This window comes from Carcharodon carcharias, chromosome 2, assembly GCF_017639515.1.
Source record: "Carcharodon carcharias isolate sCarCar2 chromosome 2, sCarCar2.pri, whole genome shotgun sequence".
NCBI lineage: Eukaryota > Metazoa > Chordata > Chondrichthyes > Lamniformes > Lamnidae > Carcharodon > Carcharodon carcharias.
The window spans coordinates 174,258,336-174,279,611 of NC_054468.1; the positions used below are offsets into that span (position 1 = coordinate 174,258,336).

The window sequence follows — 21,276 nt, forward strand, 5'->3', positions numbered from 1 at the left end:
TACCAACCATGTCCCATAAACAGCACCGAAATGAATGATGAGTTAATCGGATATCTGCTAGATTTCAAATAAGTGTCAAAGGAATTTTAACATCCATTTGAAGAAAGGTACCTCAGTAGAGGACTGGAGAATCAATCTAAGTTAAAGCATTTGAAGGCACCAAATTTAGTCCAGAAACCACAGTAATACCCAACTAAGCCAAGCTGACAGGTAATTTCAATTCCAAATAAAAATGTCATAGGTTTTCAATTGTTTCATAATTCAAAAGGGGTTGTTCATTAAATATACTCACTGTCGTCAGTCTCTCCAATGCTGAAAACCTTTCATCCCATGTAGCTGCCGATTTTTCAAATGCCTCATGTCTCTTAATCAGTTTCTCCACCTCATCCACACTCTGACCCAATTCTCGACTGGACAGGTATGGCTCTTGGCCTAAAAGCCAGGCTTCTGCCACACCTGCATCTCTAGCAAACTGGTGTACTTCCAATACTAAGCAAAGAAATGAAATTCAGGAGGAATGTTCAGAAATTAAAGATAAAATGCAGTGGTAAAGCAATAATATTCATAGATTTCTAATTAATATCAGATGCAACTCACAGGCAAAATACGCAAAAAAAAACTTAAGGCCTCTTTCAAAAGGTTGCGACGTACAGTCAGAAAGATTGACTAAAAACTTCTCACAAAGAACTTGATTATAAGAAAACATACATGCATTACATGTTCAGCAAAATATACTCTTCGTTAAATAGGATTTCTGTGAAAAAGGAATAATGGTAAGTATATTTACCTAGTCTGAGCCACTCCCATCTGTCCTCCCACTTGTCAATCATTTCTTTCCTCTTATCTGTTAGTTGCAACAACTTCTCCTTAATCTGTACATGAACAAATAATTAATTAGAAATAGGATAATCCTGACTGTTATTACTGTGCATTTAACAATGCCTTCATTCTCTTATGTTACAACTAAGTATAATCACGAAGCATTCATTTAGAAATTGAGGTAAGCATCTATGCAAATATTGAACTTAATAAAAGTTCAGTCATTTTCTCCTGAAATATCAATATGCATTGAGAGATATTTCTACAAACATTCCCTTAAATTACAAACTTTCTCTTCCTAAATTTCTGATATACTGTTACTCTCCATCTGGGAATACTTACAAAGACACATACATTCAGTGCCCAAAATAGAAAGCATTCCATTCCCCAACACTGATCTTTCTTATATCTTCATTAGTTCAATAACTCACTCAAACATTATTAAGAATATAACTACAGTTTGCCTGTTCCAATAATCCAGTAAAACTAGCAATGTTCTTGCAGTTGATGTTTACAGTGACCAGACAATTCAATCACAATGAGTGCTGACAACATGTGGCCAGCAGTTTTGATGTCAAAGCTAAGCACAATTTCTTGATGAAGGGCGTGCTACCTCTTCAGATGCATAGTGCTTTCTTGCCAGGAGAGATTTCCCAAGTTCAATGCACGTTGTGAAACTGTCATTCCGGGCATCAATTTCAGCCTTGATGCCTTGATGATTGTTCATTAGCAATTCCACTGACGAAACATCTCTGAAACAAGATAAAATATATATACTCTTAATTATTAAGAACTTGAGTTATATAAAACATCGAGGCAATTCAGAGGAACATAATCAGTCAAACATTGACACATTTACTGGATGAAATGAGACAAGGTCACAGAACATTGCACAACAAAATATTAGGTAATTATTACTAATAGTTAGCCCTCTGTCTTTTTCTCCCTTAACTCAGTTAACTCACTAATTTTACCTTGGTTTCTCTTGGGTCTCAATTTGCCGAATAACATCTTCCATCCAAAGCATCAGATCACGCACCATGCTAAAGAAGCGGAATTTGTCACCAGTATCAAAAAGCTTTGCCCTCCGAGCCTCACATGCATCAAGAAGTGTCTTCCATGCCTCCAATACTTCTGCTTCGCGTTTCTGAATGTCATCAGCCTTGTCACCAGCATAAGCAGCCTGGAGACGAGCAGCGTCCTCCTGCAGCTGCCTTACCTATAACATAACAATATGTCAGCAATATACCACAATCATTTATTCTTACCCCTATTAGCTTCATAGTTGCCATAATGCCAAAGACTATGCAAAAGCTAACAGCTACAAATTAAACCAGTAACATTGCGTAAGATAGCCAGGGACCATGGAATATGAAGCAAGCAGTATATAATCACAGTTTTTTTTTGAAGTTGTGTCTATTAATCTTGTTGTAATGTTCATGCTAAAAGCACCAAAGACTTCAAGTATGACAATTTATGTAAATCTCATATCTTGTATGTAAGATAAGATTACACCTTTTCCTTTTAAAGAAGAAACAGAAAAGTTTAACATCTCCAAGGCTGACATCACTCAATTTCTTAGTTTCATTTCCATGTATTTTCAAAAGTTCTATTCTATCAAGGTGAGAAAACAGGGACAATAGAATTAATACCGAAACTCCATTTGAAGCAAATTACTCAGTCATCTATAAGGCTATTATTGTAACCAGCCCCTCCTCCTCAGCACAAGTATTTGTAACCTTCAGATTTATATTCAGGATCCATTAAAACCATTTCCTGTATTTAAAAAACTGCAACTATGTTTGATTAATTTTCTTTGAAAGAATTAAAAGACAATTAATTAAAAGGTATACAACAATTTAGAATTATTAGGGAGAACATTTACAGACAACTGCAAAAATTATTCTTTGAGACTGCGAAATTAATTTTCTGGCATAGTTATTAACACAGTTTGTTTTTAATTCAATGCATGACAGCTTGATCCTCACTGTGTCTGTGATTGCAGAATAATGTTTGATGATAAAGTGGATTAAAATGTTGTGATCTGCAGGGTATCAAGCAGTAGTATGCAGATTTCTATGTTTGCAGTGAGGCATCAACTTCTGCCATATAGTGATGACAATATGTCGAAAGGAGACATGCTGCTTCTCCGCAGAAGATGGAAAAAAATCAAAGGCCCGTCAATCATGTACAGGTCTCAGCTTCCAATTTCAAAGTGACACAGAGTGCACTGGAGCAGGTTACCTGCTCAGTCCTTTGTCTGGAGATGCAGGCCAATAGAAGGAAGAGAAATACTATTTTAATTTTAAAAAACATAATTGTCACCCTCAGTTATCAAGAAGCATTGACGAAAATCTGGCAGCACGTCTTCCGAAAGGTAACCTGGGCTGGATTTTATGTGCCATCTAGGAGATCGGAGTGGAAGAAAATAAACCAAATATATTTTTCTAATAAAATGTGCATATCCTGAGAAGTAAAATGAAAAGAGTCACTCACTCTTGGGACTGATCATGTCTAATAATGGTCTGTACATGGAAATCTATAATGGTTCTTGTAATAAATCACCATTATATCATATCGTACCCACATTGTGTAGTAATGTTCAAAAGCATAAGTGATACCACCTTGACTTTGAAGCCCCAGTTATGGAAAAATAAGTTTGAAACTGCACTGTGGCTATAGAATATTCCATTTGAAAAGTTAACAAGCCCAAGCTGTGGCTGTTATTTTATTAGTATTAACCATATTGAGGACATTTGATATTTTACCTGAGTACCAAGAGCTTGAATGTCATGTTCAAATGTTGTATGCATTCTCTGCAATGCTTCCACAGTATTCTGATCTCGTCCTAGTTCCTCTGGAAGCTTCTTGTGCTTGTCTTGAATTCGTCCAAGGATCTCCTTAGCATCGTGGTAAAATTTGTGCAATTCGTAAGAAGCTGCCAGAATCTGTGTTCTGGTGTCAATAAGCTCAAGAAGATCTGCCCAAGCTTCATTGAGTCCATCTTTCCATTCAGCAATTGTGGCAGCATCAGAATGTCCCGAATTGATCAGCTCATCAGCCATACGGTTCACACTGTCAACTCGCTCCTGACCAATATTACCAGTATCACGGGCAAATTCACGGAACCTCTCTTGCAGCATCTGAAAAGAAATATCATTTCTTAAAACATTTTTTATTTCGTTGCTTAGCTCAAGCTCCAAATATTTTAAATGAAACAACACATTTTCATGAAACGCTAGATGACTTCCTGTGGTGCTGCACATGAGGAGTTGATACCAAATGCAGCTTTAAGATAAAGCTGGGTTGGAAGGCTGGAGTGACTCCCTGACCCTGACCTGGTCCAATCATCAATTTAAAATTCATTGGGGTTAAATTAAATATCCCTGAAAACAGGGGTGGGGATCGTGATGAGGCATCTATTGTTTTTGAGGCAGGCAACATGCAAACTTCATGCAGCCTGCTTTTTCAAATGATTGTAGTGTGCAGCTACACAAAGTGCACTGTAAAGTAGCTGCATGCCTCAGCAAGAATCACAAAATTGAGAAAGGCTACCAACACTTAAAGCTAGCCTGTGCTACTTAAATACAGCTTGCACCTCTTAAAGGAAAGGTATTGTAGCAGGAGGAAATGCTAGAAGCTGTTGTGGAACTCATTCTAACATGGAAAAAAAAACAGAATAATGGCAAAATATTGGCTCCAAGATTTTCTGATGTTACACTGGAAACCTTGATGGATTCAAAGGGGGCCCTCCAGAAAAAAATTCAGAAGGCAGTGACACCAGATAGTTATTATGGCCAATGCTACAATTCAAGCCTGAGAACCAGGATGAAGTCCAGAAAAGGGTTCAATGCCCTCATGGGTGGTCAAGGTCAGTGAATGCATCTTCAAATGTCATACCTCACCAAATGCACCACTATCACAGAATCCCAGAGTGCAGAAGAAGCCCTTCGGCCCATTGAGTCTGTACCGACACATGAGAAACACCTGACCTACCTACCTAATTCCATTTACCAGCACTTGGCCCATAGCCTTGAATGTTATGACAGTGCTCATCCAGGTACTTTTTAAAGGATGTGAGGCAACCTGCTTCCACCACCCTCCCAGGCAGCGCATTCCAGACTGTCATCACCCTCTGGGTAAAAAAGTTTTTCCTCACATCCCTCCTAAACATTCTGCCCCTCACCTTGAGCTTATGCTTATGTTCCCTCGTGACTGAACCTTCAACCAAAGGGAACAGCTGCTCCCTATCCACCCTGTCCATGCCCCTCAATCTTGTACACCTCAATCAGGTCGCCCCTCAGTCTTCTCTGCTCCAATGAAAACAACCCTCAGACAATGGTCAATGCATCACATCTCCATTGCTTACCTATCACTCACAGCAAAAACTTACATTTATACAGCGCCTTTAATGTAATGAAATGTCCCAACACACTTCAACACGTATCAATAATCTCTATCAGTCATGACCCATGCCCAACATTCACAGCTTCACATCATCTTCACACACTTAGCACTGGTGGAAGCCTCATATCCACACCTCCCAGCCTGCATGTACTGCCACTACGACCACACCATACTCAAAGGCATATTTCCCTCTCTCTTGTAGGACAAGGTGTTGGACAACCAGAGGCAGCAAGTCCTAACTGGCGGGACAGAGGTGCAGCTGCATGTCCTTATGTTTATTCAGAAGATGACGCTTGCCATCAGATACCCAAAGAACTTTAATCTGACCAGGTAGTGGTGCAACAGCAAAACATTAAAGAAGAAGAAACACTGGCCTGAATAAAACACTGCGGCACCAAGGGTGGGTTCTGCACCCAGAAGTCAGCGGCCTTCCAACTTTTGGGCCTATCTTCGATAATGCACTAATTGGAGCACTTGAATTTGCAGGGCAGTTTTAAGGCCTTCATCCCGCCCAATCAGTGATGGAGGGTAGGCTGTCCGGCCTCTGAGGTCATTGGCCGTGGCCCGGAATGAGGTCACAGCCAGTAATTTAAAAGGGCGCACGGGAATGTCAGGGGACACAGCAAATGCCAGCATTACTCAGAATTTGGAAGATCATTTGGACTTCAGCTATTTCCAGGCTTTGAGATGAGTGTGCGTTCGAGTTCTGCTGTCTCCAAACTTTGTCACTGAAAAGAGATGGCATTCTTTTCGAACTTGAACAAGTTTTCCACATTCACATCCATCCAGGACATGCGCACTGCATAAAGTCAGAGTTTTACAGCACAGAAGGAGGCCCTTTAGGTCATTGTGTCCGTGCCGGTCATCAAGCCTCTATCTACGCTAATCCCATTTTCCAGCACTTGGCCCGTAGCCTTATATGCTATGGCGTTTCAAATGTTCATCTAAATACTTCTTAAATGTTGTGAGGGTTCATGCCTCTACTACTCTTTCAGGCAGTGAGTTCCAGACAGCCCCCCACTCTCCAGGTGAAATTTTTTCCCCCCTCAAATCCCCTCTAAATCTCCTGCCCTTTACCTTAAATCTATGCCCCCTGGTTATTGACCCCTCCACTAAGGGGAAACGTTTCTTCCTATCTACCCTACCCATGCCCCTTATAATTTTGTATATCTCAATCAGGTCCCCCCCCAGCCTTCCATCTAAGGAAAACAACCCAGCTTATCTAATCTCTCTTCATAGCTGAAACACTCCAGCCCAGGCAGGATCCTGGTGAATCTCCCCTGCACCCTCTCCAGTGTAATTACATCCTTCCTATAGTGTGGCAGCCAGAACTGCACACAGTACTCCAGATGTGGCCTAACTAATGCTTTACACAGTGCCATCATAACTTCCCTACTCTTGTATTCAATGCCTTGACTAATAAAGGCAAGTATCCCATATGCTTTCTGAACCACCTTATTTATATGTCCTGCTGCCTTCAAGGATCTATGGACATGCACACCAAGGTCCCTCTGATCCTCTGTACTTTGTAGGATCCTACCATTCATCATGTACTCCCTTGCCTTGTCATCACCTCACGCTTTTCAGGGTTAAATCAAGCACTCGTCAGAGCGCCAAACTTCCTCCAAAGACTAGCTGGTGACTGTCCTGGAAGGGCAAACTGAGCGTATTGCAGACGCAATTGTTGGTATGTGCTCAGACTTGCACACCATCACCCTGACTCTGAGCTCAGGGCCCAGAGTGAAGGTGACAAGGGAACTAAGAGCATGGGTGGTGACCCAGCTTCTGGCACCTCACTGGTTGGCAGGGAGGACTAAATGGCCCTAGTGGTGGAGGATTCTGCCACAATCTGGAAGCACATCCAGATGGGGTCAGCATCTTCTCTGTCCATCTGCCATTGACACAGTCCTCGTGCAGTGCCTCTCTCTCAGGAGGGGACTTCTAAAGTGGTGGGCTGCTCAAGACCGCCACTGCTCAGAGGATGCCTGCCGAAGTCATCCAGGGCAAGGGATGTGGCATATCAGCAGTGCCTCTCCTGTGCAGCAGCAAGCAAGGGGGCGGCACTGTGCCTGAGCACTCATAAGTCAAAAAAATCTCCACAGTAGTCACCAAGAGGGTCACATGGATAAGTAGCTTATTCCTGTGTACGTAAATATTCATTGCACATTTGTAAATGAACCTACATCTCACACACCCTCATGCTAATGTTTATTATTATGTTCTGGCTGTGGGGCTTGTATCAGGAGATAGAGGAAAACTTGATAATATTGATGCAGGGCAGCAGGCCTCATGAGTTTATGTTTGGAAAGGGTTAGTGTGTTGACAAGATGGTGACAGTGACAGGATTTGCACAGTGTACATGGACAAAGGTTGTGCACACAGCATCCATGCATCTCTGATGCCAGGACTTGAGACTATTGAAATCTCTGTCTTAAGGCTTCCCTGGTGTCATGGCCAGCCATGCTATCATGGCCAGGGCCTTCGACCTGAACCTTGATGTGCTCCCTCACCTCATTCTCACCCTCAACCTACCTGCCGTGCCCTCATCCTCCTGGGCATCCTGTCTTTGGATAGCGAGGTTAAGGAAAGCTCAGCACACCATGATCATGAGGGACACGTGAGGGAGTGAACCGCAATGACCCTCCAGATCTGTCATGGCATTTGAACCTCACTTTCAAGAGACCAACGATTTGCTTGACAATGGCGCTGGTGCTTTCATGACTCTCATTGTACCTCCTCTCTGATTCTGTTTTGGGCACCCTCACAGGCGTCTTTAGCCATCTCTTCAATGGATATCCCTTGTCACCTATAAGCCATCCATCCAAGGCTTCAGGGCCGCTGAATAGGTTTGGCAGCTGTGAGTTTTGAAGAATGAAGGAGTCATGGTTGCTGCCCGGGTACCTGGCACATACCTGCATGATCTGGTGATGGTAATCACAGACCAGCTGGACATTCAATGAGTGGAAGCTCTTCCAGGGCTGTCCAGCAGGAACTTTTATGGTGACGTGAGTACAATCAATGGCTCCTTGTACCCTGGAGAAACCTGCAATCACCACAAAACCTCGGATTCTATTCGGTTTTCTCTGCTTGTCCAGTGTGAAGGAGATGTAACTCCCTGCCCTTCAAAACATTACATTAGTGAAGACCTTGATGCAGTGGTGAGCAGCAGGTTGTGTTATGCCACTGAGGTCACCACAGGCTACCTGAAAAGGAGCCTGTCATGAAGAGGTTAAGCACAACAGTAACCTTCAGAGCTACAGGCATCGGGTGCCCTCCCAACGCAGTTGGGGGAGATCTTCAGAGTGATGTGACTACAGCTCATGATAGGCTGAGCCTTTTCCTGCATTGAGTCACTGACATCTGCAGATAGCAGATTCTCTGCCTGTATATTCCAGGGACTGCATGAGACCTGCTGCGCCTCTGTTGAGGATGTATGACGCCTTCCTGAACCTCAGGGTCTGGGGCAGCTCTGGCCCCTTCATGCACCACCAATGCATCCTGGACTTCCCGCTCTGCCCTTCTTCCCCTCACTCTCCTCCTCCTCTTCATTCTCCTCTCCACTTCACTGGAGGTTGTGCCTCCCACAGAGGCCACAATGCCCACTACTCTTCAGTACTTTATAGCTCTGGATGGTGGACAAGAACTTAATAGAGCACTCAGCAGGCAAAGTAAAGGTCTCTAATTAATGAGCTTGAAATGGAAACTCTGCTCCTTGAATGAAGCACTCCCAGCAGTTACAGGTTTTTGAACTGCTAAGATGAGACTTGGGGCTTAGCGGAACCTTTTACACCCGCCCTAACAAGCTTCCGCATAAATAACAGGAACCAAACAAGGCGCAAATCAGACTCTGCAGGTGTATTGTTGCTGACACAGTCAACTGGGTCGTTAACGACCTTAAATACCCACAAATGAAATTTAAATAATGTGGGTGGGCTCCTGATTTTGAAGCCTGCCTGCTTGCTGTGGCATACGAAACTGGCATGATGTCGGGAACTCAAAACGACATTATCACGTCCAATATACATCTCCGAGTGCTTCCAAATTGGGAGCATATTTCTCAGTCCACTGTCACTCGATCTCACACTTACAGCCACCAGCTCAGATACTGGTGCTGTGCATAATTTCAGGGGATAGCTCAGAGCTGGATCTGCATGCAGTGAGACCCTGGGCATGAGGAGTGAAGGTGATGGTGTAGTGGTAATATCACTGGGCTAATAGTCGAGAGGCCCAGGTTAATGCTCTGGGGACATGGGTTCAAATTCCACCATGGCAGCTGGTGGAATTAAAAATTCAATTAATAATTCAGGAATTAAAAGCCTAATGATGACAATGAAGACCATCATTGATTGTCCTAAAAACCCATCTGGTTCGGCAATGTCCTTGAGGAAAGGAAATCTGCCCTCCTTACCTGGGCTCCAGAACAAGAGTAATATGGTTGACTCTTAAATGCCCCCTAAAATGGCCTAGGAAGCTACTCAATTGTGTCAAATCGCTGCAAACTCTAAAAGGAATGAAACCGGGCGGACCAACCAGATTGATATAGGCACTGGAAACATCAACTGTAAACCCAGCCCTATCGATTCTGCAAAGTCTTCCTTACTAACATCTGGGGCTTCTGCCAAAATTGAAAGAGCTGCCCCACAGACCAGTCAAGCAGCAACCTAACATAGTCATATTCACTGAACGATACATTGCAATGCCAAACACCACCATCTCAATCCCTGGGTATGTTTTGTCCCACCAGCAGGACAGACCCACCAGAGATGACAGCACAGTGGTAAACAGCTAGGAGGGAGTTGCCCTGAGTGTCCTCTTGTAATAGGGACTAAAAAATGTGAAATGATGACGTAACTGTTTAACTTACGGCTGCATAGTATGGCTGTAGTTGGGCCTGTTATGCTATAAGAATGTACATAAGGCCTGGTATAAGTCGTCAAATTGGCCACTGTTGAGTTTGCTAATTGACCTTTGTGGGAACACAAGGGTTAAACGAGTGAAATATAGTAATGGTCAATTTACCTGTGCAAACAAGCACTAAAACAGAATTCTGTGTGAAATGTCTTGTGTCCTTTGTGTGCTGCATTTTTGGCATCTATGACTTAGGCAATTGAAAGATCAAAAGCCTATAATTATAAGGGGTCAGGAAACACGCCAATCGTATGGATACCTATGACTATCAAGATTCTGACAGGATGGACCTCATTAAGGGAAGTTTGAAACTTCTTCCAAATTTACGGGGTTATCATTGTGGCCAGGGCAGCTTTGACCCTGGAAACAGTGTGAAGATATGTTTACCTGGGTGATGCTTATCAACTCTGTGGATTGCCAAGCCTCTTTGGGGATTCTATAACAATCAAAAGGGCATTTTGAAACAGTTCACAGGGTTTCTGTCCATGAGGGGTGACATTACCTTTGACCACTCACAGTAACCAATTTCTGATCGCCACAGGTTTTGAACACATGTGCAGAGGGGTATAAGAAAGGTGTACCTTTCCTTTGTTCCTTGCTGTACAACTGAACATTGACCAACATGTCAGAAGTTACATCTTTTCCTCTGGGTGTCTGATCAGCGCTCCAGGTGCGAACAGACACTGGAAAGGATCAGCTGGGATGAGTGTTGAGAGTATCAAAGAACATATAACCCTTTAGCTTCCTGGCTGAGTTAAAGCAGGGAGCTGGAGGGGAAGTGCTAGTTTTTCTGGTGGGTTAAAATAAAGAGAGTGAAGACCAAGGCTGGGGAGTGTGTGGAAGATTCAGCTTTGTGGATATCAATCAGATAACTGGATGTGTAAACCCTTGATCTCATAGTTTAAAGTAAGACAGGGAGTTGGATCAAATTGGACAGTTGTCCTGTAGTTTGAAAGGTAATACACAAACAGGACTGGGAGAATTCAGTTTCTGTGGGATATTAATAAAATAAGGACACATCTGAGTTGGAAGAAAGCAGTTTGTAAGTTTTGCTTTTCATTGATGGGTCCTGTCTGATGTTATTCACCTGTTCATTAGCTATCAGTGTGCCATTCACATTCTTGTGATTTGAAACATAGTTCAGTAGTTAGTTTGAGCATTTTATAATCCTATACTTTTACCAGTGTCATTATTTATTCCATTCAAGTCTGAATCCTGGGGCAGAGTTTTGCCCGTGACGGGCGGGAAGCCGACTGCTGCCTACGATCAGGACCGTGCGTGAAACGTGAGCGGCAGCACTCAGCGTTGCCCGCGCGGGTGGGGGAGGAGGGTGATCAGGCTGAGCGTGAACTTTGCACATGCGCACTTCATAATCTCCCTGAGGCACAAAGCTGCCTCAGGGAGATGAAGCATTGTTTAAAAAAAAAAATAAAGAAAATAAATATGTAATAAAACATATCCCCTCATGTGACTCTGAGTAGGGACATGTTATTAATTTAATTTTAAAACTTTTATTTTATTTTTATTTGCTTTTGGAAACCTCATCCTGCCCATGGATGAGTTTTCCAAAAAAATGTAAAGGCCACGTAGCCTTTTTGCCTACTCGCCAACCGTAGACGAGCAACAAAAAATTTCAGTTAGTTGATTATTTATTGGCCTTAGCAGGCCTATTAATAGTCGGCAGATGCGCTGCTGGCTCCAGCACGTGCCTACCAACGAAACTATCATGCAACTGGGCGTTGACGTTGGCACACTTGGCCGATGTCAACGTGCGCCATTTCACACTTGAGCAGGTCGGGTGCATGCCTGCCCGCCAAGCAAACATTTCTGCCCCTGGTAACAGTTCAAGGTTTTACACTCCAGGCCTCATGAAGTCTCATGGGCATCAAGTCAGACATGGGCAAGGAAACCACCCGCTGATTACAACCTACCCACAAATCCCCCCCTAATGAATCAGTACTCCTCCATGTGGAACATCAATTGGAAGAAACACTGAGGGTGCCAAGGGCACAGAATATATTCTGGGTGGAGGACTTCAATGTCCATCACCAGGAGTGGCTCAGTAACAGCACTACTGACCCAGCTGGCTGAGTCCTAAAGGACATAGCTGCTATTCTAGGTCTGCAGCAGGTGGTGAGGGAACCAACAAGAGGGAAAAACCTACTCGACTTCGTCCTTACCAATCGATCTGTCACAGACGTATCTGTCCATTACCGTATCAGTCGGAGTGACCATGGCACAGCCCTTGTGAAGATGAGGTCCTGTGTTCACACTGAGGATACCCTCCATTGTGTTGTGGTACTCCCACCATGCTAAATCAGACAGATTTGGAACAGATCTAGCAACTCAAAACTGGGCATCCATAAGGCACTGTGGATCATCAGTAGCAGCAGAATTGTATTCAACCACAATCTATAACCTCATGGTCTGGCATATCCCCCACTCTATCATTACCATCAAGCCAGGGGATCAACTATTTGAATGTAGAACAGGCAAGCATGAGTGGGCCAGTCGACTCTTCAAGCTTGCTCTGCTATTTAATAAGAACATGGCTGATCTGGTTGTGGTCTCAATTCACTTTCCTGTATGCCCCCCCTTAACTCTTGACTTGCTCATCTATCAAAGATCTATCTAACTCTACCTTAAATAAATTCAATGACCCAGCCTCCACTGCTTTCCGGGGAAGAGAATTCCACATATTAACAACCCTCAGAGAAAAAAAAATCTCATCTTTGTCTTAAAAGGAAGACCTTTTATTCTTGAACTGTTTGAACTTGTGAAGAGGACATAAGGAGTGTGCAAAGGGAGACAAATAGGTTAAGAGAGTGGGCAAAGATTTGGCAGATGGAGTATAATATGGGAAAATCTGAGCTTGTCCAGTTTGGCAGGAAGAATAGAAAAACGGTATATTATTTAAATAGAGAGTGATTGCAGAACTCCAAGATGCAGAGGGATTTGGGTATCTTGGTACATGAATCACAAGAAGTTACTATGGAGGTACAGCAAATGATTAGGAAGGCAAATGGAATATTGTCATTTATTGCAAAGGAAATGGAATATAAAAGGAGGGATGCTTTCCTACAGTTGTACAGAGATTGGTGAGACCACATCTAGAATACTGTGTACATTTTGGGTCTCTTTATTTAGGAAAGAACATAATTGCATTAGAAGCAGTTCAGATAAGGTTCACTCGACTGATTCTTGGAATGAGGGGGTTATCCCATGAGGAAAGGCTCTACAGGTTGGGCCTGTATCCATAGGAGTTTAGAAGAATGAGAGACAATTTTATTGAAGCATATAAGATCCTGAGGGGACTTGACAGGATGGATGCTGAAAGGACGTTTCGCCCTGTGGGGAGTCTGGAACTAGGGTATACAGTTTAAAAATAAGGGGTCTCCCATTGGGATGGAGATGAGGAGAAAATTTTCTCTGAGGTACGTGATGTTGTGGAATTCTCTCTCTTCCCTGGACAGCAGTGGAGGCGGGCTGATTGAATATTTCCAAGGCAGAGTTAGAAGGATTCTTGACTAACAAGGGAGTCAAAAGGTATCGGGGAAGGCAGGCAAGTGAAGTTGAGGCCACAATCAGAACCATGATCTTATTGAATGGTGGAGCAGGCTTGAAGAGCCAAATGGCCTACTCCTGCTCCTAATTTATATGTTTGCTCTAATGTAAGAGGGAACATCCTCCCAGCTATCCACTCTATCCCCTCAGGATCTTATGTTTCAATAAGATCATCTCTCACTGTTCTAAACTCCAATGGGTATAGGCCAACCTGTTCAATCCTTCTTCATAAGATAGGACATTCATCCCAGGAATGAGTCGAGGAGACGTTCTCTGAACCGCTTCTAATGCGATTTTATCCCTTTTCAAATAAGGAGACCAAAATTGTACAATGTGCCAGATGTACCCAGATACCTCCGTGCCATCAAGTTCTGCAATTTGTCACCATTTAAATAGTATACTGCTTTTCTATTCTTCCTGCCAAAGTGGACTAGTTCACAATTTTTCTCATTATACTCCATCTGCCAAATTTTTGTCCAATCACTTAATGTGTCTATATCCATTTGAAGGCTCTCTAACTCTTCTTGACAACTTACTCTCCTAACCATCTTAGGGTCATTGGCAAATTTAGCTTCCATATGTTCGTTTCCTTCCTCCAAGTCATTGATATAGATTGTAAATAATTGAGACCCAGCACAGAGCCCTGTGGCACTCTACTAGTTACAGCTTGCCAACCTGAAAAAGACAAGCCATATAAATACTGTGGCTACAAGCACAGGTCAGAGCGGCAGCTCAAGAAGGTCACTCACCGTCACCTTCTCAAGCAATTAGGGACGGCCAATAAATGCTAGCCTAACCAACGACGTCCACATCCCTTGAATGAATAAATTAAAAAAAAAGAGTATTCTGCAGCCAGAACAGTGGACAAAGGTAGCACAAGAGCCAGCTCGCTAGAGGGCATGGTTGCACATAGCTTCTGTTGCAAAGCACTCAGTGATCATTTAGTATTATGGGTTCCAGAAGAAGATTGACGTTTATGCACGGTACATTGGCAGGCCTGCCAATCCTGCAGTCAATACCAAGGAGGAAGGAGCAGCCCCGCACCATCGGCGCAATGTTTTGTACAGAGCTTGTCCACTGTTTCCAGCATGGAACTGGTGGCTAACTCCATTAGCACACTTAGATACCTAACTATGATGCAGCAACTGATGGCATATGTCTTAGCTTCCATTGTAAAAGCCATCCAATCTGGAGTGTTGCAGTGGAAGCTCAGACATTGGTTACGAAAGCTCAACTTGCTGCCATCTTGTTTATGGGTACCAATACTCAAAGGGCTTGCAGGGTGTCACAGCAAACAAGTAAGCTGTCCTTCAAATGATTACTAGGATTGTTGAATTGTGGCCCTATGGGAGTGCAGTGGCTCTGTAGAGCATAGATCTGCTGCACCCCCAGGATGACAGTATCCGTGATCCCACCACAGCCACGGCGCCAATATCCTTGCTACTGCCTGTCAGCCATTCAACCCAAACTGCCACAGCCCATGCTGAGGTGGTATAGTCTAAAGCCAGGCCTTGCAAGCCCACACCTGCTTGAGTTTGTCTTCAAGGTCACCTAAGTCTACTCCACTGGAAGTCAGCAGCCTTCCACCAGCTGTGCTGCTGTAACTGGGACAGCACTGCATAGGAATACTACAAGAAGCAAAGGCACACAGGAGACAGACACTAAAAGAGTTTACACTTGTATGCAATACCCAATGTTTTGTATTATAAATTTGGTTTAGAATGTTTATTTTGTGATGGTTAAGCAGCACTGTGATGGTCATTAACAGAGGGAAGGTAAGGTGTGCGAATGTTGGTCAATGGGGATTGCGTTTGTTGGGTTTCACAGTTGGATGAATTGCTCATCAACAACATGGGCAGAAAGGGGCTGTCTAGATTTCCTGCTCCCTTCCTTGTCCTCAGCTGCTTGCCATATAGCTGGTGGCAAGGCTGTCACCTCAACATGCAGCAGCTCACCAAGAATCTTGACATCCACCCTGCCGAGTGAATACAAGGTTCCTTCAGTGGTCCAGGTAAAAATGTTCTTTCAGCATACCAATGGTGTGCTTATCACATTTTCTGTGTGGCAGCATGACTTTCATTGTATGCATGCTGCTCACATGTGCATGGGTTATGCATCGGAGTTATGAGCCATGTTGTCAGTGGACTGATAGCTAACCTTTGGTTTGCAGCAGCCAGTGAGATCACAGGGATGGTAAAAGAACTAGACTTGCTCAGAGTTAGGATATAGGCAGCTGAGATTTGGACAAATTCAAATTCACAGAGGATGCATGGTATGAGGCCAGGAGAGCATTGGAATAGTCAAGTCTCGATATAACAAAGGGATGTATGATAATTTCAGCAATAGATGAGTTCAGGCAGGGGCAGAGCTGGATGATGTAAGGAGGTGGAAGTAGGTAGTCATTGTGATGGAGGGGATGAGAGGTCAGAAGTTCAGCACAGGGTCAAATAGGATGGCAAGTTTGTCAAGGTCTGGTTCAGTCTGAGAGATGGGCTAGAGAGAGGGAGGAGGAAGACAGCAATGTTCACTTTAAGCAGCGTGCATGCACTGGCATGCAGCAACTCAGAAAACATTGCTCAGGCCACTCATGAGCTGTCCCTTTTAAGATACCATAGGTTGAAACAAACAACAAACAGACCACCCACAATATTGGAGGAGAGGCAAAGGGGTGGGGAAGGTGAAGGAGGAGGAGGGTGGGGAAGGTGAAGTAGTAAAAAAATTAAGGTCTTCCTTGCGATCACTGCAAATACACCATTCTTAGCACTCTAATATGGAAGAAAAACTGGATTGTCACAATAACCAACACTTGACTAACAACTCTGACTCAAGAAATTTCAGTAAATCATTTCCTCCAGAGGTAAGAAAAGATGGCAAAATTAATGGGCAACTGAAAAGTTTTCCACAGAAATACAATACCATGTACATGTATTTATTATAAGCAGAGCTGATAAGAATGATCCAGTAACATTAAGATTAGATTCTAATCCTGATTAATCAGTCAAAAGAAACTCCAAAAATTATAAACTAAAATACTTTTGAGATGAACGTTTACCGTAACATGCTCATAGTCCTGTCCAAGTTCATGTGATCCAGCAACCACCTCACGTTCGGCTATCCATTGCTCCAAATCATCCACCTCCCTGTTTAGTTGGAAAAGGCGGTACCTTTCATCCAGTTTCCCTCTTCTCTCCTCAGCCAAGTCTTTCAGGCCAGCATAAAGTTTGTCCACCTGGGACTGGCGCATGCTGATACGTTCACTGAAAAACCAAAAGATGTAAAACAATTAATAAATAATAAGGCTTCTTGTGAAAACACAAATGCCAACCATTCCTATACAAAACTAAGAACCACAGGCAATAACAAAGACCATAGAGGAGCAGGGGTTTTCTGCAACCGCATAGTGACATGGGTAGAAGAGAGTCCAAAAAAATTTCACTTGTTTCCACAATTCTAAACAGAGGATGACTTAGCAGCTTTGTTTGGGACAATATTATCCAAGACATGGACTCAATTTTCTCTCCACTTGCCCTTGTGATTTGAACGTAGACCACACTGGCTGCACTTGGAGGATCAAACATCCCTGTGTTTTCTTCCAGGATCACTTTCCAGCGCTCATAATTGGAGAGTTTGGAACAGGTTGTAAACTGCAAGGCATATATTGCGTGAAGATGACCTATGCTGGCAGGTATCTTGCTAGAAAGTTCCAGTGACAGCACATGCAACCGAAGAGCTCAGCAGGCATAACTGAAATAGGATTTTGGCGAGACAAGTGACAATTAACTGGTACACATCACAACTAAAGAAAACAACCTGCACTTTGTAAATAAGCATTTGGAAACAAGATTGCAGGACAGGCATGGCAATGAGAAGGATAAAAAGAAAAGGCATGAAGTGCAGATTTAGAATGAGACTCTGCGCACAGCAGGGGCCAGCGGAGATCACAACAAAGGCTTTGCGTTGTCTGTGTAATTTCATCCCGAATACTGGTGGCAGTTCTTACACAGACTCTACTGTGGTTTTCATCAAGTTTTCTAATAGTTAATTTGCACATATGCGCAGTGGATGGCCACTTGCAATTACAACATTAATTTCCTTCTTCGTCTAACCATTAATGGAAGTGTTCCCATTGTGAAACCCACTAGTGCTGGGAGCATAAAATGATTTACAGCCAGAAGGGGAAAAAAGAACATAAGAAAGATAGTTACAAGGTGACAGATGTACACTTACCTTAACATTGCCGTACCCTTTCAGAAAGTTTCAGTATGCAAACCACCAAGCAACCACTGACACCAATTTCATAAGGGTGACTTGCACGCAGGTTATTCCTGTCCCCTTATTTATACTAAATGAAGCAACTGTTCGTCGTAGGAGGGTGGTCTGTCGCCACTGGTCCCTGTGCCCTTAAAAGTTACACTGCAGCCAAGTTCAGGCGAAATGAAATTCTTGGCCATTTTCTACTAGCGGCTGTCTAACAAGTGGCAAATCAATGGATAGACAGGAAGAAAATTTTGGCCAGAATTTTATGGCCCCGTTGGTGTCACCATGGCGGGCAGGGTGAGGGCACAATAAGGCAAGAAGGCCAAAAATTGGTTTTATGCTGTCATGAAACCAGTTTGCAATTGTCTGCTCCACCCGTCAATAGTGGGCCACATTTCCCAATGCCGCATGTTGGGAACGTCATTTTAATAAATTTGCATCTAATTATAAGCCCTGCTCGCTGGAATCATCCCATGTCAAATTTACACCCTTGTCGGCATGACTTCAAAATGGCATTCTTCATGATTGCCTTTAAAAGGTGAACCTGGCAACCTGAACTTCAAGTGGAACTCTGAGGTGAGTACACACAAACTTGTGCACCTCTCCTGAGCATTGCCCATAGGACATCATGGAAGAGGAGCCATGCATTCGAGCGGGGCATAGACACGTCACTGCTTCCCGGCTGGCTTTCAGTGCGGTTCCAGGGCAAGGGTTCCTGTGCAGGTCAGGCCAGGGGGATGGGGGTCAGGCATGGCAGCACAGACTGAAGGAAATACTCAAGCACATGCTGGGTGGTGGGTGGGGGGAAAGGGGGTGAGGCAAGCAGCCACGTACTTGGACAAGCTTAAAAAAGTGAGCATTTTTCCGCAGCTGAGACCATTCAGCTGCAGCTCCATTGACAAGCTTGGAGTTGGGTCTTTGAAGCTTTTATGCCCACTCAAGCAATGCAAAAGCATGAAAAGGGCCACCAAATGCTCCAGAACTTTTCACCGCTCGGGTGCAGACTGCAAATTAGTGTGCATTTTAGGAGGCAGCAGAGCAACTGGCTGACTGGGCAAGTTGTACAATCCCTTTGTAAAAGGTGGCTATTGAGCAGTCACTGGTGGAGGTGCTCACAGCTCCTTGCAATGTCTTTATTCAGGTTTGGACTAGTATCTATTATGGGTCAAGCTAACAGCGCAGCCTTGCAGTGTGGGATAGGAGAATGCCTGCATCTGAGCTGAGAGTACAGTATACAGTCCAGTGGGCAAAGCTGCTGCCAATCGGACAAGTGGAGTGGGGCAGACGTGGGTGGGTTTTCGGACAGCCAATGAAGGGTCTACACACTGGACATCCAAGTGGTGACCAGCACTCTCCTCTATGCGTGAAGGGGCCTTCAGACTTAACTAAGAGGGGTTCTTAGTATACCCATGCTAACCCACTTGTGTCTCTCTTTGATCCTGGAGGGGGAGAACATCAGGATCCTGGAGCCTGGTGATTTAGCGGTGTGCTTCATGGCTTACAGAGGCCAGAGAAGAAGGGAGCAGTGGAGGCGCCTGACTCAGCAAGATGAATGGATGGCAGGGCCTGCTGCACACACACCTAAAGCTCCACAGTGAGCTGGTGCTTGTATGCATCTTGTTAGACCTAGGATCTGTAGACGCTGCCTGTCATTCCTGCGGATGACCGATAACCAGTGTTGCTGAGGACAGCGCATGTTTAAGGAACTGGTCGGTCACATATGCCACCTGCTGCAGGGTTTGGTATCATGGGGAAATGGAGGACATCCACTGCCAGTGGCCGTGAAAGTGACCGTGGCTCAATTTTTACCTCAGTGGCTCCTTCAAGGGCTACACAGGTGACCTGTGTGGGATCTCTCAAGATTTGACGCACAAGTGTACCCAGGAGGTCATGAATGCCATCTTCGCAAAGACACAGAACTTTGTGCATTTCGCCCAGAATCAGGAAAGCCAGTACGCAATAGTGCTGGGATTTGCACAGATCTCAGGTTTCCCATAGGTGTAGGGTGCCATCGACTGCACTCACTTGGCGCTTAGATCTCCATGGCAACAAGCAGTCAACTCTGTCAACTGCAAAGGCTTCTGCTCACAATGTACAGCTGGTGTACGACCACCACAAACATATCCTACAGGTCCGTGCACGATTCCCAGGGAGCATCCACTACTCCTATATTCTTAGCCAGTTTCAGATCCCTGACATTTTCCAGGGTCCAGAGAGGTTGCAGGGTTGGCTCCTTGGGAACAAGGGCTACCCACAGAGCACATGGCTGATGATACTCGTGTGACTGCAGCAGAGCAACAGTACAACGAGGCTGGTGCCACAACCCCGGCTTTGGTGGAGCAAACAATAAGCATTTTGAAAATGAGATTCCAGTACCTTGACAGATCTGATGGAGCACTGCAATACAGTCCCCGGGGGTGTCACACATCATCATCACTTGCTGAGCACTCCACAACCTGCCACTGCAATGGGGGGAGCGCAGGAAGGACCTGGCTGAGGAAGAGATGGAGGAGCTGCATGTATCCTCCAATGAAGAGGATGTCAAAGGGGATGATGAAGAGGTCCCCCAAGGCGAGGATGCCAGTGATGAGGTCATCGCATTGGCCAGAGGAGGCAGGCGTTCTGGGGAGGCCCATATTGCTGTAAGGTTTGTGAAGAATGAATATTGAGATGTAGTGAACACACTGATGTAAGAAAATGCACAAATGAGGAATGATTAAATATTTAGGGAGTGAAACCAGTCTCTGGTCTTCACACAAGATGAGCAAAAATGAATTTGTGGAGTGTTGCACAGCTGATCAATGGAAATCAAGTGGGATGTAAAATTAATTGCCAACTTGCTATCATCTGTTTTAGGCTATTACTGAAGACAAATCTCTGCGAAGACAAATTTCACCCTTTTTGTATTTCAATACTACTTAACTTAGATATAATATTAATGCCAAGGATTAAACCAACCTCTCTGGGTGCCCATCTGCCACCAGAGCTCGGCTCGTCTTTGAGAGTTGATGCACAGTCTCAGCATAATCTTCCACTGCCAACTCCAAAATCTGATGTTTTTTCAACATCATTACTGCACTCTGCTCATCCTGCAAAGTGATATATCCATGAAAAGTTGTTTTTAACAGTTCCCCAGGAATTTTCTAAATTTTTCTTTAAAAATGTTGGATGAAAGAGGAGATCACCAGAAAAACAGTGACTAATCATTTAAGTATTTTAAGTAATCTGGACACAGACTTCTTAAAGATGTTCAGAAACACAGACTGAAAAAAAAGGGAAATAATAGTAAGGACATATTTTGTTCGGAGTATACTGCCCAAC

General features: G+C 43.9%; 1 protein-coding gene across 3 annotated transcripts in view; it reads right to left on the reverse strand.

Annotated features, from left to right (window-relative positions):
• The window catches only part of sptbn1 (spectrin, beta, non-erythrocytic 1), a 297,759-nt gene that overhangs the window by 19,745 nt on the left and 256,738 nt on the right, over positions 1-21,276 (reverse strand). For all 3 annotated transcript variants that reach the window (XM_041174961.1, XM_041174970.1, XM_041174980.1), the window contains 7 exons: positions 20,914-21,044; positions 16,751-16,955; positions 3,588-3,962; positions 1,794-2,038; positions 1,433-1,571; positions 788-872; positions 293-489 (listed from right to left, as the gene is read on the reverse strand). In XM_041174961.1, coding sequence (XP_041030895.1) covers positions 293-489; positions 788-872; positions 1,433-1,571; positions 1,794-2,038; positions 3,588-3,962; positions 16,751-16,955; positions 20,914-21,044 — 1,377 coding nt within the window. The remainder of the gene's footprint in view (positions 1-292; positions 490-787; positions 873-1,432; positions 1,572-1,793; positions 2,039-3,587; positions 3,963-16,750; positions 16,956-20,913; positions 21,045-21,276) is intronic.